At 44.6% G+C, this 17228-nt stretch overlaps 1 protein-coding gene across 2 annotated transcripts; it reads right to left on the bottom strand.

The window, feature by feature from the left end:
• Positions 1–537: 537 nt before the first annotated feature.
• tysnd1 (trypsin like peroxisomal matrix peptidase 1) lies at positions 538–12765 on the bottom strand. Of its 2 annotated transcripts, XM_052041684.1 has the most exons (4): positions 11341–12765; positions 4000–4130; positions 1595–1780; positions 538–941 (listed from the first exon to the last, which is right to left on the bottom strand). In XM_052041684.1, the coding sequence occupies exons 1-4, from the start codon at positions 12558–12560 to the stop codon at positions 724–726; spliced, it is 1755 nt and encodes a 584-aa protein (XP_051897644.1). In that variant the 5' UTR covers positions 12561–12765; the 3' UTR covers positions 538–723. The 2 variants fall into 2 exon arrangements, with proteins under 2 accessions (XP_051897644.1, XP_051897645.1); XM_052041685.1 differs by lacking the exon at positions 1595–1780.
• Between the last annotated feature and the right edge of the window lie 4463 nt (positions 12766–17228).

Below are 17228 nucleotides of genomic sequence, written 5' to 3'. Positions count from 1 at the left end.
AAGTTTTTATACACAGAGAGTGGTGGGTGCCTGGAATTTGCTGCCAGGGGTGGTGGTGGAGGCAGATATGATAGTGGCATTTAAGAGTCTGTTAGACAGACACATAAATATGCAGGGAATGGAGGGAGATGGACCACGTGCAGGCAGAAGGGATTTAGATTAATTTGGCATCGTGTTTGGCACAGACACTGTGGGCCAAAGGGCCTGTTCCTGTGCTGTACTGTTCTGTGTTCATACTGGTAACATTTATTCAGTTATATTTGTTTCAATTAGAAAGTTGGAAGTTTACCATCATCGGTAATCCTTATTATGATCGGGACTATGGTCATCAACTCTTCTCTTTTATCCGGGTCATGTGATCAGCAGAAATGTTTTGTAACTTTAAGTTCCCCGGCTACAGTAACAGCAAAGTTAGCTAAGATGACAGGTTGTCACAATAATTGCTTAGAATCTAAGCAACAGCCAAGTTAAAAGATCCAAGTCACATTGAAAATCAAACTGTAATCTGTTCTTAATCATGATCCAAGCACTGGGATATTACTGCCTCCCATTTATTCCAATGTTCCTTAGATACAGGATAATCTGCTACCACTGAGCTTCAGTATATTCCAGATAACGGCAAATGGAGTCAAAACCAAACTCCCACCAGCTTCATTTCTCCTGGATCCATCTCCCCTCTGTTTCTGGTGCTGTTAACTGAGGGACTGAACAGGAATGCCAGAGTTACAGTTTGCTCCTCCAAGGGGTTGAAGTTCTGCCCTGGAGTCTCCAAAGTGCACGCAGATGTTCATTGCCTTTGTTCAGTCCCTCAAAGACCGTGGCATCCCTCGTTTGGTCGTAGGCGGACAGGAGAGGACACAGGACTGTGATCGGAAAGCTGAAGTTCAGGTGGGGGTAGGTGGCTCCCCTGTTGTTGTTTCGGGCATTGCTGGAAACAATTCCTGCAGGGAGAAACATCACAAGTCTGACACTGCTACATTTGAGTTAAGAAGGATCACTAAATCTCCCAACAGAATCTCCCTGTGCGGAGACAAAAGAATGAGTGTACTGCAAATCCCGAAGTACCTTACAAAACAATGACATGATTCAGGGCGTTCCAAAAGGATGCCTCTTCTTGTAATGTGGAAAATGTGGCAGCAGTTTGTCATACAGCACGGAAAAAGGCCCTTCGGCCCACTGAGTATGTGCTAACCATCAAGCACACATTGACTTTAATCCTCTTTTATTCTCTCTACATTCCCCTCATCTCCTCCGAATTCAACCACTCACTAGTGGCAACATAGATTGGCCAATTAACCCACTAATCTGTGCCTGGAGGAAACCTAAGCAGTATAGGGAGGACATGCAAACTCCACATAAATAAGCGCTGGAGTTCTGAGATAGCAGCTCTACCAGTTGTGTCAATGTGCACACAGCAAGCTCCCATGGACAGCAATCACCATTTGTTTTTCCCTTAACTGAGGGATAAATACTGACCAAGACAGCATGGGGGAACCATCAACCCTGCTCTCCAACATACAACCAAACCATCAGCCTGTCCCGTAATAGTTGAATAGAAGATGTCCTCTATAAACTCCAAAGACGGACAACGCACCCAGTAACTCTCCGGTTTTGGTTCTAAAGACAGGCCCACCACTAGCCCCAGCGTGAACAGCACAGGTTGTCTGGAGCATTACAGGTTGGTCCTCCATAGTGATCACAGCAGACAGAATCCCAGCTGTCACTGAGGGCCCACAGGTACAGCCAAAAACCCCGTAGCCAATGATGTAGACGTCCTCTCCTGTAGACAACAGGACACAGTTTCACTTAAAGTATTATACATCAAGTTTGCAGAAAGTGAGCATGAGCTTGTTTATACAATGTTAGAGTATGACACAAAGACTATCTTCCCTTGCACGTGAACAGGAATTTTGTGCTTTCTAATTATCTGGCTATTATTACTTGGCTCTTGGCGGGAGGTCTTGTTGTGTTTCCTACTTTGCAACAGTAACACCACTGCAAAAGTATTTCTATGGCTATAAAATCCCTTACTATGTCCTGAGATTTAAAGGCAACAACAACAAGTTGCATTTATAAAGTGTCTTCATTTAGGCATCCCAAAGAGCATTAGTGAACAAAAGTTAACATTAAACCAAATAAATAAAGAAATATTAGTCAGGTGACTAAAAGCTTGTTTAATAAGGAGCATTCTAAAATGAAAAAAAGGTAGAAACTCAGGAAGTGGGAAGATGGTGGGGGACAGAATTTATAACAGGGCTGAGGACAACGGCTTTCTCGGTGTTTAGTTGGAGGAAGTTTCTCCTCATCCAGTGGAAAGCACAAGCACTTTTTTCCCAAATTCTCATGTTTCTGAGAGAAGTGCACACTCCAGCCCATTGCCAACTGCAGGAGGCTCACTTGGCTATGCTTTATAACTGCTTTATAACAGATCATGAGAAATAGGGGCAGGAGTAGGTCATCTAGCCCCTCGACTCTGCTCCACCATTCATCAAGGTAATGGCTGATCTTCTATCTCAGCATCATTTTCCACCACCATATCCCCGAATCACTTAATATCCAGAAATGTAGCAATCTGTGTTTTGAATGAAAACAATGTCCGAGTCTCCTCAGCCTCTGGGGTAGAGAAGTTCAATGATTCACCACCCTCTGGGTGAAGGAATTACTCCTCCCTCTGTCCGAAATGACCCATACCTTATTCTGAAAATGTGCCCCCTGGCTTAAGACTTCTCGGCCACGGGAAGTATGTTCCTGCATCTACCCCTGCGGAGCCCTTTCAGAATTTTGTATGCTTCAATGAGATCTCTCATTCTTCCAAACACTAAAGAATACAATGGCAATGTTACACTGGTATTGTTTGAAGACTGGAATTATTTATGTTTCTGTGTTTTAATTTGGATTCCCAGCAACTGCTATTTTTGACTTGATTCCTGACTGGTGATACCTTAATCCTCGCAGCAGACACAGACGCTCAGATTTGTGCTGAATTTGCAGTAGGATTTACTATTCTAAATTGTGTCTTTTTGAACTGAAATTGTATCATGATTATGTGTGGTCAAAATGAAAAGCGCAAACTTGTCAATGGTTTTATTGCACTCACTGATAACTTCCCCACGGAAAAATACAAATTGTCAAGTCAAGCTCAAACACCTCCAGAACTCCAGAAGACTTTTTCCATGCTTCAGTCCCTTGTTTAAAAAAGTGCTCACTGTCCTGTTCATAAATGTAAACTTCAACAAATAATGAACATTCCCTTGTGTAAATGGATCCTCACACTGTGAGTGGGAGATAAGCTTTTATCAACCCTTGCTGGATGTCTTTGTTCCCTGTTAGTTACACTGTAATATCTGACCCATCAGCACATTTACTCAAAGGGGGATGGCTGTTTCACAATCAGTGTGCTAACGCTGTGAAATGTGATATTATACGCAACTAGGAGAAAGTTAAGAGTAATTCAGTCAACATGTAGCAGTTTTGATAACAGCGCTGTTTAGACAAGGATCCTGTAAACCAAATCCTCGACTTTTATATCTTCAAATCCCACTCCACCATCCATAAAAAATGGTTAAAAAAAAGAATTTAAAGAAAATTGGTAATGAAAGGAAATTGCAGACATTTATTAAGGAAGTTTAAAATAAAACATTTCAAATCCTTAGTAAATTGAGTCCACCACATTAAGAGCTTAATGTAAATGTTAAGATATGGAACTCATTGCCTTAAGGGTGGTGGGTGGTGGAAATAAAATTAATCAGGGCTTTCAAAAGGGAGCTGGATAGGGGGAATAACTTGTAGGGGTATGGGAAACGAATGTGGGAATGTGACTGAAGGAATTGCACTGCTACAAGCCGTCACAGCACAGACTTGACGGGCTAAATGAATTTCTAAGATATAGTCACTATCCCATCCTATTAAGAGTAAGAATATTTGGTCCAAATGTAATTTTTGTTCTGAATTATATCCGTTAAATTACTTTCCTTAAGTTAACCCCTGTTCGATCCTTACCCATCTTAAAATCAGAAGCAATAGTGGGTATTTCAATGGATGAGAGATCTTCTTCCAGTTCTACCACTGCCACATCGTAGGCTGAATCTTCCTTTGTGGCAAACACCACTCTTCCCTTTAACACAAGGTAGCTGTAGTTAAGCACAAGGGAAAGGTTAATCAGCTATTTCCAACTTGTTCCAATTGCAGGTACAGTGAAGGGAAGGACCGTGGAGAAAGATGGTCCCAGGCATGATGTCCACCCAGACCATGTTAAGCTGCCTTTTGACCTCTGTACCTAAAACAATGCTTGCTTGCTGAGGTTGGAGGGGCTGGTGTGAGGAGGAGGGCAGTAGGACTGGTCACAGATCGTAATGCTTGCTGTTCAAGCTCACAAATGCAGGGCAGCCACAGGGGCACAGCACTGAAGTCACACTTCTGCAAGTAAGCTTTTCATTGCACCTGTGCATACATGTACTTGTGCTTATGACAATAAACTTGACTTTCGGCTTTTGATACAGCACGGAAACAGGCCCTTTGACCCACCGAGTCCACACCAGCCATCTACCACCCATTTACACTACCTCCATTTAGTTACTTCTACATTCCCGTCGACTCCCCCCAGACGCTTACCACCCATGTACACACTGGAGGCCGTTTATAGATAGATAGATAGATTATTAGTCACAATGTACATCGAAACACACAGTGAAATGCATCATTGCATAGAATGTTCCACAAGTGTCGCCACGCTTCAGGCGCCAACATAGCATGCCCACAACTTCCTAACCTGTACGTCTTTTGGAATGTGGGAGGAAACCGGAGCACCTGGAGGAAATCCACGCAGACACAGGGAGAACGTACAAACTCCTTACAAACAGCGGCGGGAATTGAACCCGGGTCACTGGCGCTGTAATAGCGTTATGCTAACCGCTACACTACCGTGCCTGCCGATTAACCAACTAACATCAATCAGTTGTTAATAGAGATAATCATTCACAAAAATAATATTTTAAATTTCTAACAGAATCAGTTTCCTCTATCTATTAAAAACTCCTACATAGAACATTACAGCACAGTACAGGCCCTTCGGCCCACGATGTTACGCCGACATTTTATCCTGCTCTAAGATCTATCTAACCCTTCCCTCCCACATAGCCCTCCATTTCTCAATCATTCATGTGACTATCTCTCTTAGATGTCCCTAATGTATCTGCCCCCACCACCTCTTGTGTCCAATATACTGATGATGTGAATCAGATGCCAATGTGGTGACGTGAACTTATTTTTAAAATTATTTGTTGATGTGTTTGAGCTATTTCCATTAGAATCAGAATCAGGTTTATTATCACTGACATATGTCACGAAATGTCTTGTTTTGCAGCAGCAGTACAGTGCAAGGCATAAAAATTACTGTAAGTTACAAAAATAAATAAATGGTGCAAAAGAGGAATAATGAGGTAGTGCATTATTAGTAACTGCTTTAATTATAACCACTTGGATGTATCACAGACGTACAAGAATATTTGGGGAACTGTATCCCAACAATGATCAACCCTCAGACTTCACCATAATCCTTTCCTAAGAAAGACTCAGGGAAACAGGCCCTTCAGCCCAACTCGTCCAAGCCGACCAAAATTTTTTAAAAATTTAAATTAAATTTAAATTTTAAATTTTATTTACAGTGTGGCAACAGATCCTTCAGGCCCAACGAGTCCACGCCGCCCATTTTAAACCTAAATTAACCTACCCGTACGTCTTTGCAATGTGGGAGGAAACCGGAGCACCCGGAGGAAATCCACGCAGACACGGGAGAACGTACAAACTCCTTACAGACAGTGACGGGAATCGAACCCCGATCGCTGGCGCTGTAATAGCGTTGCGCTAACTGCTATGCTACCGTGCCGCCCATGTCTTCCATTTGCCTGCATTTGGCCCTTATCCCTCTAAACCTTTCATATCCATGTACCTATACAAATATCCTTTAAACATTGTAACTGTACCCACCTCTCCCACTTCCTCTGGCAGCTTGTTCCATCTACCCACCATCCTCTGTGTGAGAAACCTGCCTCTCAGGTTCCCTTTAGATCTTTCCCCTCTCATCTTAAACATATGTCCTTTAATCTACCTGTGTTGCCGCCTTCAGGAAACCATGTACTTGTACCCTGAGGCCTCTCTGTTCTACAACACTCGCCAGGGGCCAGTCATTCACTGTGGTAAGTTGCAACGCGGAAGATGCGCTTTGTTTGCTGACATTACTGAACAGATAGCCAAAAATCTCCAAAAGCTCCAAAACCTTGAGCTTAACCAAACTTTGCTCCCTTCCTAACTTCTACTGGCCCCTTCATCCATCCTGTGTTTGTTGACCTATGATGGCGCCCAATCTGTCACTGCATCAATTTTGAAATGCACATCCTTTTAAGAATGATAGAATCCAATAGGGAGCAAGATTGGGCCACATGGCCCCTCAAGCCTGTTTCACGATTCAATGGGATCATCGCTGAAACTATTTATGATTTGCTTCCACTAACTTGCCACTCTCTGTTTCGGCACCTCCTCCTCCCTCCTCCCAACCTAAATCCTCCCAAATGTTCTAGATTCTTCCATTCCTGGCCTTGTGCACATCCCCAAACTTCGTCACCCCAGCACTGCCTCATGTGAGTTCAGCTGCCAAGACATTAAGCTCCAGAATTCCCTCCCTAAGTCTCACCAGCTGTCTCCTGTTTTTCCTGCCTCAAAGACACTGCTTAAAATCAACCTCGATGGCTAAGTTTTTGGGTTCCTGCCCTACCATCTCCCTACTCAGTAAATCTTTTCTTTCCTTTTCCAAAAGAGGTTTATTCAGTGATTACAGTACACATTATTACAGTATTCTGCATAGAAAATAGAACATAGAACAGTACAGCACAGTACGGGCCCTTTGGCCCACGATGTTGCGCCGAGCTAGGTAAACCTTATCCATATTCAATCTATACCCCTCTCCATTTCACCTCCCATAACTCTCTATTTTTCTTTCTTCCATGTGCCTATCTAAGAGTCTCTTAAATGACCCTACCATATAGGCCTCTACCACCACCTCCAACAGTGCATTCTAGGCACCCACCACTCTGTGTAAACAAAAACCTGCCTCTGACATCTCCCCTGAACTTTCCTCCATGCACCTTGGACTGATGACCTCTAGTATTGGCCATTGCCACCATGGGGAAAAGCTGCTGGCTGTCCACTCTGTCTATGCCTCTCATAAACTTTTCTACCTCTATCAAGTCACCTCTTATCCTCCATCGCTCCAAAGAGAAAAGCCCCAACTTGCTCAACCTCTCTTCATAAGACATGTTCTTTAATCCAGGCAGCATCCTTGTAAATCTCCTCTGCACCGTCTCCAAAGCTTCCACATCCTTCCTATAATGTGGTGATCAGAACTGAACACAATATTCCAAGTGTGGTCTAACCAGACTCTTATCGAGCTGCAACATTACCTCGCGGCTCTTGACCTCAATCCCTTGGCTAATAAAGGCCAGCATGCTATATGCCTTCTTAATCACCCTATCAACTTGTGCGGCAACTTTGAGGGATCTATGTACTTGGACCCCAAGATCTCTCTGTTCCTCTACAATGCTATGAATTCTACCATTAACCTTGTACTCTGCCTTCAAGTTCGATCTTTCAAAGTGTATCACTTCACACTTCTCCGCATTGAACTCCATCTGCCACTTCTCCACCCAGCTCTGCATCCTGTCTATATCCTGCTGTAACCTAGGACAACCTTCTGCACTATCTACTACACCACCAACCTTTGCGTCATCTGCAAATTTACCAACCCACCCTTCCACTTCTTCATCCAAGTCATTTATAAAAATCACAAAGTCCCAGAACAGATCCCTGCAGAACACCACTGTTCACCAATCTCCAGGTCAAATACTCTCCTTCTACTACCACCCTCTGCCTTCTGTGAGCAAGCCAATTCCAAATCCACACAGCCAATTCTCCATGGATTCCATACCTCATGACTTTCTGGATAAGCCTACCATGGGGAACCTAGTCAAATGCCTTGCTAAAATTTATATATACCACATCCACCGCTCTACCACCTTCAACTTGTTTTGTTACTTCCTCGAAAAACTCTATTAGGCTCGTGAGGCACGACCTGCCCTTCACAAAGCCATGTTGACTATCCCTAATAAGACTATGCTTCTCCAAATGCTCATAAATCCTGCCCCTAAGAACCCTCTCCAATAATTTGCCCACCACTGATGTAAGACTCACAGGTCTATAATTCCCAGGAATCCACAATTCACACTATTTACAGTTTCAAATTATAACACAGTCATCGCTATCCAGAATGCACTCGAGCCCTTGTGGTGCCCACCGGTCCTGAAAATCCCCATTGTACCCATGGATACCATGTGCTCCTTCTCCAGGGGGACACATGGGCATGGATGTAACCTGGAAGAGGGGCGGACAATCAGCTCAGGCAGAACCCTCAATTGCCTGTTGCCTAGACCCATGAATGGCCACCTTGGCCAGGCCCAGGAGCAAACCAAGCAGGAGATCCCCCGAGCAACCCACCGCCCCCCCCCCACCCCCCTTCCACACTGGGTGACCAAAGATCAGGAGCGTGGGGCTGAGGTGCCCTCAGTTAAACTTTAACATAACTTTACGTAGAAAGTTCAACGGTACTGATGTAGGGTTTCGACCCGAAACATCGACAATTCCTTTCCTCCAGCAGATGCTGTCCGACCTGCTGAGTTCTTCCAGCAGATTGTTTGTTGCTCCAGATTCCAGCATCTGCAGTCTCTTGTGTCTCCTTTCTTCACTTGCGGGCTGCCCCCAGCACATTCTCAGTAACGCAAAAAGATGCATTTCACTGTGTGTTTTGATGTACATGTGACTAATAAATAAATATATATCACTTCAATTACCTTCCATGCCTGTTAATTCAAGTGGATATCTAGCTCCCCTTTAAATATATTTATACCCTTTTAATCAGTACCAAAAACCAGATTATTAGGTTACTTTCTGTGGTACTGTTGATGCAAAATTATATTTGATAATATTCCTGTGAGAAGCCTTGGGATGGTTTACCAAATTAAAGGTGTCATATGTGCAAGCATATATATGACCTATTTACAACACCTATTGTGATCTTAGGAAAGTGTCAAAGTGCTTTGCCTACAATGAATAATTTTGAGCTATTGTGACTGTTGAATAGTTAGATAATTTAATAATCTGCAATAAGGTGAACAACTAGATAATCCGTTCCTCATAACGGAGTTGGTTAAGGATATAATGCCCTCCAGGACACCTGGAGAACCTTAAACAGAATCAAGGAATTTTTGACATTGACCTGAATCAACAGATAACATGACAAGGGCTTGGATTCTTACCCAAACAAGAGGCATTCCTGACAACACAGATTTCCCTCAGAACCTCAGTAGAGGATCAGACTACCATAATGGGGACTGTTGTGTGTCTGTGCTTGTACTGGGGAGTCTCACTCACCATGAGTCCATAGTGGAAACCTAGGCACACACTGCCTTTTATATTCAGACCACTGCTTTGGATTCAAGTTGAGTTGAGTTTATTGTCATATGCACAAGTATGGGGAGGTAGAGGTATAATGAAAAATTTACTTCCAAAAGCATCACAGGCACATAGATACAGACAACATAGAGAGTATAAATTATACATAGATTATACAAGTCAGTGAAGAGAGAAAAAAAAGTGCAAAAACAAGACCTCAGTACACAAAAAAGACACATTCAGGGACAAGTCTATCGTAGTGCAAAAGGCGGCCTGTAGTGGTCCATTGCTGAGGTAGGGTTAAGGTTGTGCAGGTCAGTTCAAGAACCAAATGGTTGTAGGAGAGTAGCTGTTCCTGAACCCAGCAGTGTAGGACTTGTGTATCTCCACTCAGGTGTGTAATGTGACTCCCCCCTCCCCTCCCTAGTTGAGGGTCCTTTCAAAGAATGGACTCTTATGTCTACTCAGAAGCTTGGACCTCTCTGTGTTGCTCAGATGGGTGCATATGTGGCTGGAACAAACAAATGCAAAACTGTTCTTCATGCCTCGTCAATAACAAGAATTCTCCACTGTGACAATGCACAGTTCTACATAACTATCCAGCGCAGACCTCTGACAAAAAACTCAATCTGAAACAGTAACTCTGTTCTCTCTCTGTGGGTGCTGGCTGGCCTAATGAGAATTTCCAGCATTTTATGTTATTACTTCAGAACTGGATCCTTGACTTTCTAACCAACAGACCGCAATCAGTGAGGATAGGCAGCAATACCTCCAGCATGATTATTCTCAACATTAGTGCCCCACAAGGCTGCGTCCTCAACCCTTTACTCCCTATATACACATGACTGTGTGGCCAGATTCTGCTCTAACTCCATTTACAAATTTGCAGATGATACCACCGTTGTAGGCCGTATCTCAAACACTGATGAGTCGGAGTACAGGAAGGAGATAGAGAGCTTAGTGGCATGGTGTCATGACAACAACATTTCCCTCAATGTCAACAAAACAAAAGATCTGGTCATTGACTTCAGGAAAGGGGGCGGTTCACATGCTCCTGTCTACGTGAACAGTGCTGAGGTCAAGAGGGTTGAGAGCTTCAAGTTTCTGGGAGTGAACATCACCAATAGCCTGTCCTGGTCAAATCACGTAGATGCCACAGCCAAGAAAGCTCACCAGCACCTCTACTTCCTCAGGAGGCTAAAGAAATTCAGTATTTCCCCTTTGACACTCACCAACCTTTATCGATGCACCACAGAAAGCATCCTATCTGGATGCATCGCGGCTTGGTATGGCAACTGCTCTGCCCAGGACCGCAAGAAACTGCAGAGAGTTGTGGACACAGCCCAGAACATCACAGAAACCAGCCTCCCCTCCTTGGACTCTGTCTTTACCTCTCGCTGCCTCGGCGAAGCAGCCAGCATAATCATAGACCCACCCACCCGGGTCATTCTCTCTTCTCTCCTCTTCCATCAGGTAGAAGATACAGGAGCGTGAGGGCACGCATCACCAGGCTTAAGGTCAGCTTCTACCCCACTGTGATAAGACTATTGAACGGTTCTTTTATACAATGAGATGGACTCTGACCTCACGATCTACCTTGTTGTGACCTTGCACCTTATTGCACTGCACTTTCTCTGTAGCTGTGACACTTTACTCTGTACTGTTATTGTCTTTACCCTGTACTACATCAATGCACTGTGTACTAACCCAATGTAACTGCACTGTGTAATGAATTGACCTGTACGGTCGGTATGCAAGACAAGTTTTTCACTGTACCTCAGTACAAGTGACAACAATAAACCAATACCAGTAGAGAATTTCAGTACTTTGGGTGACTCTTACCTGTTTGAGTCCGACTGTATTTTCACTCTGACGGATGGCGCTCGGTCTAACACGTGTCTACACGTGATGATCAGTCTAGGGCCCACAACCACACCGGATCCCCAAACTCTGTCAGACTCCAGCAGGGCCACAGTGCCGAGCAGCTGAGTTAGAGCGTGACTCCCTGGGGCAGTCAGGGGTGGGGGACCGAATATCTCGAATCCATTCAGAATTCTTCTAATGGTCTCCAATATGCAAGTTATAGAGCACACCAAGGTCAGTCCAACCCACTCACTGGCTTTCCAGCACAGAGGTGCCACGATCAAACCTGCTAGATAGTACAGATCTTGGGATTTGATGTACACACCACCTCCTTCTGTACCTGGTAAGCAACGGGCATCAGTCAAAATCATCGCGTTCCTCTCTCCTGCCAGATTACTCACAATCCCCTTACTGAACGTGTTCATGAAGATCTCGGTGCAGAATGAGGCAAAGGGAGATGCACAACTGAAGAGCGGCTGGCCTTTCCTCAGACACTCGCTCCTCACGTACCGGAGGGTCTCTCCCCCAACGACGGCATCACCAGCTACCCAACCAGGGCACCGCAGCAGGGCAAACCAGACCAGATCCAGAGGGTCAGCCTGGAGCTCCTGTTCCTCATCTTCATTGTAGAAATGCCATTTGTCTGATTTGCTAAACAAGGATTTAAAGATATCTCGAAATTCTGGGCATGGGAACACCATCAGCATCTCAGCTTGGCTGGAACTTTGGGCCTTGACCAGACCAGCAGTCAATGAAGGCAATTTAGGGCTGTAATCCAAATTACGAGATTCTGATTGGGGATCCAGTGCTCCTGCATCGTTGGAAGCCAAAGGCAACACAGGTTTAGGTTGGGTGTTGCTGCAGGCTCCAGGGAACTGGATGTGGATCTGCAGGTGGGCGTGAAACGCCCCGGGAAGCAGGAGTGGCTGGCGGCTGGGATCTTGCTTTGTCTGCCGGAGGAAGGGGAAGAAGATCTGACCGTGGCAAAGGACCAGGCCCCGCTTTCGGTCGAGGAGGAGCCCACTGCAGCCCCAAGATCCGTCCCATTGAGGCTCTGCAGCTGAGGTCCCGGGAAACCGGCTCTCGTCCCCTGCAACCCGCAGCCCCTCGCCCCCGCTCCGCAACGAAGCGGAGACGATGCAACTGCAGCGCTCCGGGGAGTTCATTGCAGAAAGCCTGGAGGGGGTGGGGGTCCGCATTAGAGCACGGGGAGATCCCACACCACGCCGAGGACCATTGCAAAAGACTTCACCACTAACCCGGAAGCGATGCACTTGACATCACATGGCAGCATTAGAGGGGGTCAGTGAACGCCGGAGTTTTAACCTTTTTGCTGGTCCGTGCACTTTTGCACTGGGTTGCATGGTCCACAGCACGGAAAGACCCCAGGAATGTGTCTGCTCAAGCGACTTGTCCCAATCCTACAATGCAACTGCATCAGAATGCCCCTCGATTCTGGTTTATTTTCCCATTTCTTATCATGCGTCGATGGTCATTTTAACAGAGGCATGGAAACAGGGTCTCCACCGACCATCCACACTAATCCCAGTGCTACACTAATCCCATTTTATTCTCCCCACATTCCCATCACCACCAGCTCCCCCCTAGATTCTGCCACTCACCTACACACTGGGGGCAATTTACAGTGGCCAATTAACCTGCCAGCCCTCAAACCATGACTAGTTTTGACTAATCCACCTAATTCTTGAAGGTAAATCTCTAGCCTAATGAAAGGAAAACTTGTATTTCTGTAGTGCCCAGTTCATCCCTACCATATTATCTCGAAGTTCCTTATAACCAATGAAGTACTTGATCTTTTTGAGTATACGCACCGCTGTAATGCAGGAAAACTGCTGCCAGAATGTGCACAGAAAGCTCCCATTAACAACAATGAGTAATCTGCTCTCATGATGTTAACACTAGTTAAATTTTCAACAGTAATACCTCACAAGAGACAACCCCACTCTTCCTCGATATTGTACCCTGTGGTCTTTTATGTGCACATTTGGCTTGAGAAATGCCGTCTCTAGATATCACAAAGCACAGAAACAGGTCCTTTGTTCATTGTCTGCACTGAACTTCAACCATCCATTTACACTATTCCTACATCAATCCCATTTCATTCTCCTGTATTCCCATCTACTGCTCACCTACACACTCTGGGCAATTTTTGGCATTATTAACCAAAAAAACCTGGAAGTCTTTGGGATATTGGAGGAAACTGGAGCACCTGGGGGAAATCCACACAGCCACAGGGAGAACGTGCAAACTCCGCATAGACAGCACCAGAGGTCAGGATTGAACCTGGGTTACTGGAGCTGTGAGGCAGCAATTCTGGGAGCTGAGCCACTGTGCTGCCCCCTACAGAGCAGCAATTCCTAAATACTTCATGGGTCAGGCTTAATACTTGCACTCAGTTCTGCAATGAATTTGTATACAAGATCCCACACACAGGAGTAAGTCACCAGTAGGATCAGAATGTCCTTCACCAGAATGATGGTTAATGGATAAATGTTTATGCTGATTGATGGACAAATGTTTTGGGATGTTTATGTGGATTGTTTACGCGATAAATGTTTATGCAGATTGATGGATAAATGATTGATGGATACATTGATGGACAAATGTTTATACAGATCTAGGGAATGAATGGAGTTTAGAAGAGTGAGAGGTGATTTAATGAACATACAAAATCCTGTGGCTGTTGACAGGATGGATGTGGAGAGGGTGTTCCCTCAGGTGGAAGAATCTAGAACCAGGGTCAATGTTTAAAATAGAGACACAAGAGACTGCAGACGCTGGAATCTGGAGCAACAAACAATCTGCTGGAGGAACTCAGCAGGTCGAGCAGCATCTGTGGGAGGAAAGGAATTGTTGGCATTTCAGGTGGAAACCCTTCATCAGGACTGAGAGTGGAGAGGCGAGATGGCCGGTATAGAGAGGAGAAGGGGAGGGGTGAGAAAGGAGTCCGAGGTGATTGGTCGACTGAGGAGGGTGTAAGATGACAGGCAGGTGGTGCCAGGTAGGGGAGGGGAGGGTGTGGAGTTGGGAGACAGTGGAAGGTGAATGATAGGCAGAGGCAATGAGAGAGAGGAAAAAAAGGAAAAGAAATCCCTCTACCTGTCTACCTTCCCCCTCATACCTGGATTCACCCATCACCTGCCAGCTCGTGCTCCTCCCCCCACCCTTTTATTCTGGCTTCTGCCCTCTTCCTTTCCAGTTCTGATGAAGGGTCTCAGCCCAAATGTTGACTGTCATTTCCCTCTATGGATGCTGCCTGACCTGCTGAGTTCCTCTAGGATTTTTTGTGAGTTGTTCCAGATTTCAAGCATCTGCAGTCTCTCTTTTGTCTCCATCTTACCAGTCGCCTCGGACTCCTTTCCCACCACTCCCCCTCTCCTCTCTAATACTGACCATCTTTCCTCTCCACCCTCAGTCCAGATGCAGGGTTTTGACCTGAAACATCAACAACTCCTTTCCTCCCACAGATGCTGCTCGACCCACTGAGTTCTCCCAGCAGATTGTTTGTCAATGTTTAAAAATAAGGCTTTTCCCATTTAAGACTGAGATTGAGGCAAAAAAAATCTTTCCGAGGATTAGGAGCCTTTGGAACCCTCTTCCTCAAAGTGCGGTGGAAGCAGAGACTTCGGATATTTTTAAGGCAGAGGCAGACAGATTCTTGGTAAGCAGATTAAAGGTTACTGGAGGTAGGCAGAAATGTGGAGTTGAGGTTACAGTCAGATCAGCCATGGTTCAGGCAGACAAGTCATCTACTCCTACTCCTAATTCACATGTTTGAATAGAACTAGGGGGTTGTTTACTTATTTAGCTAGAGTCTTTAGTCAAGGCACTTCAAATGTGATGATCCTTCAATGAAAAACTGAAATTATCAACCTAGACTATGTGCTTAGCTCTGGAGCGGAGCTTTAAGTCACAACTTGATGCCTCAGAGACAATGCTCATACCAGAGCCAGAAGGATACCTTAAATAGAACTGATCATTAGTGGCTGTCAGCACTGTGCAATATAGTTCAGAGTTTCCATGGGAAGCCTCGGACCCACTCATTTTCAATGTGTGTGGGCCCAACTGCCTTCTTACACATTAGCACAAAAATATATAGCCCCTCAAACCTGATCTGTTACTTAACAAGGCTGATTATTTCCCTCAAATTTACTTTCCTGACCTATTCTCACAGCCCTTGGTTCTTCGAGTGCTCATAAATCTAAAGACCTCAGCCCTGAGCATACACAATGATGAGCAGTCCCAGTTTTGTAGTGTAGAGAATTCCAATGATTCACAACCCTTTAAGCGAAGAAATTTCTCATCAACTTGGTCTTAAATGATAAAAGCCTTTTCCTGATATGATGCTCTCTCATTCCGGATTCTCCAGCATGTAGAAACACCTGGTGAATTCCTCTAGGAATTGAGTACATTTCCATGAGATCATCTCTTATTTTTCTGAATGACAAATAAACACATCACTTCTAAGACTATTAGCTTTTCAACCTAGGAATAAATCCATTCAGACATCCAAACTATTAATATTCTTTTTTCCTTTCTATATCAGGGACTAAAAATACCTCTGCATTTTTTACTGGTGTACTAAAAGGTCATTGTTCAGTGCACCAATGACTTTTCTATCTTGGACCCACTGCCGCAAACATCTGTAGTGGCCCAGGTCAAGACATTCAGAGCTACTGATCACCTATGGCAGTTTTCTTTGTGCAGTGCTGAAGGTGGTGGGGTGAAGAAGTCCTTAAGTCTTGTCCTAGCTTTATGGGTGCCTGGAGGCTAGGGTCTGCTTGAGGGTGAATATAAAGTGAGGAGTTTGAACAGTGCAATTGTTAGATGAAGGGGTACCTACCTACATTGGGTTCTACTACTGGGCTGGGGCTTGCTCCAGGAGGACTTTACCTCTACAGGCCAAGCAGCACAATGAAAAAACATTTACTCAGGGAGTGACCGACGATGGTCGATCCTTGGAAAGATGCATCCTAATTTCCCAGGCAATGTACCAATGAAACTGCAGAGGGAAGGACTTCATCCCAAGTGCAACTGATATAAGATTGATTTGCAGTCAAAAGTGCCTGGATGAATTTTTGGAATGGCACATTCAACCTTGAAATAGATGCAATTGGTTTCCACCCCAGATTCAAGCGATGTTCAGACACTAACATCAAGAGTGGTTCATTGAGCTAGATAATGCGCTTAAATCCAAGAATGTGATTTGAATTCAAAACCTTGAAACTTACATTCATATTTGCAACCCAATTATACTGCCTTAGCAATCTTGTGAGCATTTACCATCTTGGCAAGGTGGTATAAAAATTGACCTTCTGGAAAAACTATTTTGGAAGTAATGCGTTGTAATTTCTCCAGAAATAATTTAGGCTGAAAGGCAAGCAAATTATTGAAGAGGAACTTTATTACAAACCATTTCTAACTTTCCACTGCAGCTGGGAGAAGCATAATCTGCAGTAGCATGCCCTGGAGACAAGAGTCTAGTGAGCCCCAGTGCTCAGCAGGCACTGTACTGCTCTGGAAGTAATGCTGTTCTTTGAAAATGGCATTAATGCCAGAGTTTGTTAAAGATTCCTTGGCACTTTGTGAAGACACAAGTTATTTCAGTCAGCTAGCCAGTATTCCTCCCTCTATGTGCAACAAAAAAAAGCTAACTGGGCATACATTTCATTGGACTCTGTGGGATTCTGGCTGCCATGTATCAAAGTCACTGTGGTGTAGTAATTAACTTAAATGTGAAGCAGTGAGGATCAGCAATGGGATAAGGTGCCACACAGAAATAAGTTGTTGAAATATCCAACAGTTTTTGGTTGTAGCAGGTGCATGCTCATCAACTATGCAAAATG

The sequence above is a fragment of the Pristis pectinata genome, chromosome 30 (genome assembly GCF_009764475.1).
Source record: "Pristis pectinata isolate sPriPec2 chromosome 30, sPriPec2.1.pri, whole genome shotgun sequence".
Lineage (NCBI taxonomy): Eukaryota > Metazoa > Chordata > Chondrichthyes > Rhinopristiformes > Pristidae > Pristis > Pristis pectinata.
The sequence above is the reverse complement of the archived record's forward strand: the minus strand, read 5'-3'. Positions and strand labels throughout refer to the sequence as shown.

Excerpts from the sequence above, each read along its gene's own strand:
- tysnd1 (XM_052041684.1), bottom strand. The coding sequence starts at position 12,560 with ATGCGGACCCCCACCCCCTCCAGGCTTTCTGCAATGAACTCCCCGGAG. Across the intron at positions 1,781-3,999 it reads TGCTTCTGATTTTAAGATGG|GAGAGGACGTCTACATCATT; the intron begins GTAAGGATCGAA and ends TGTTGTCTACAG. Across the intron at positions 942-1,594 it reads CAAAACCGGAGAGTTACTGG|GAATTGTTTCCAGCAATGCC; the intron begins GTGCGTTGTCCG and ends TTCTCCCTGCAG.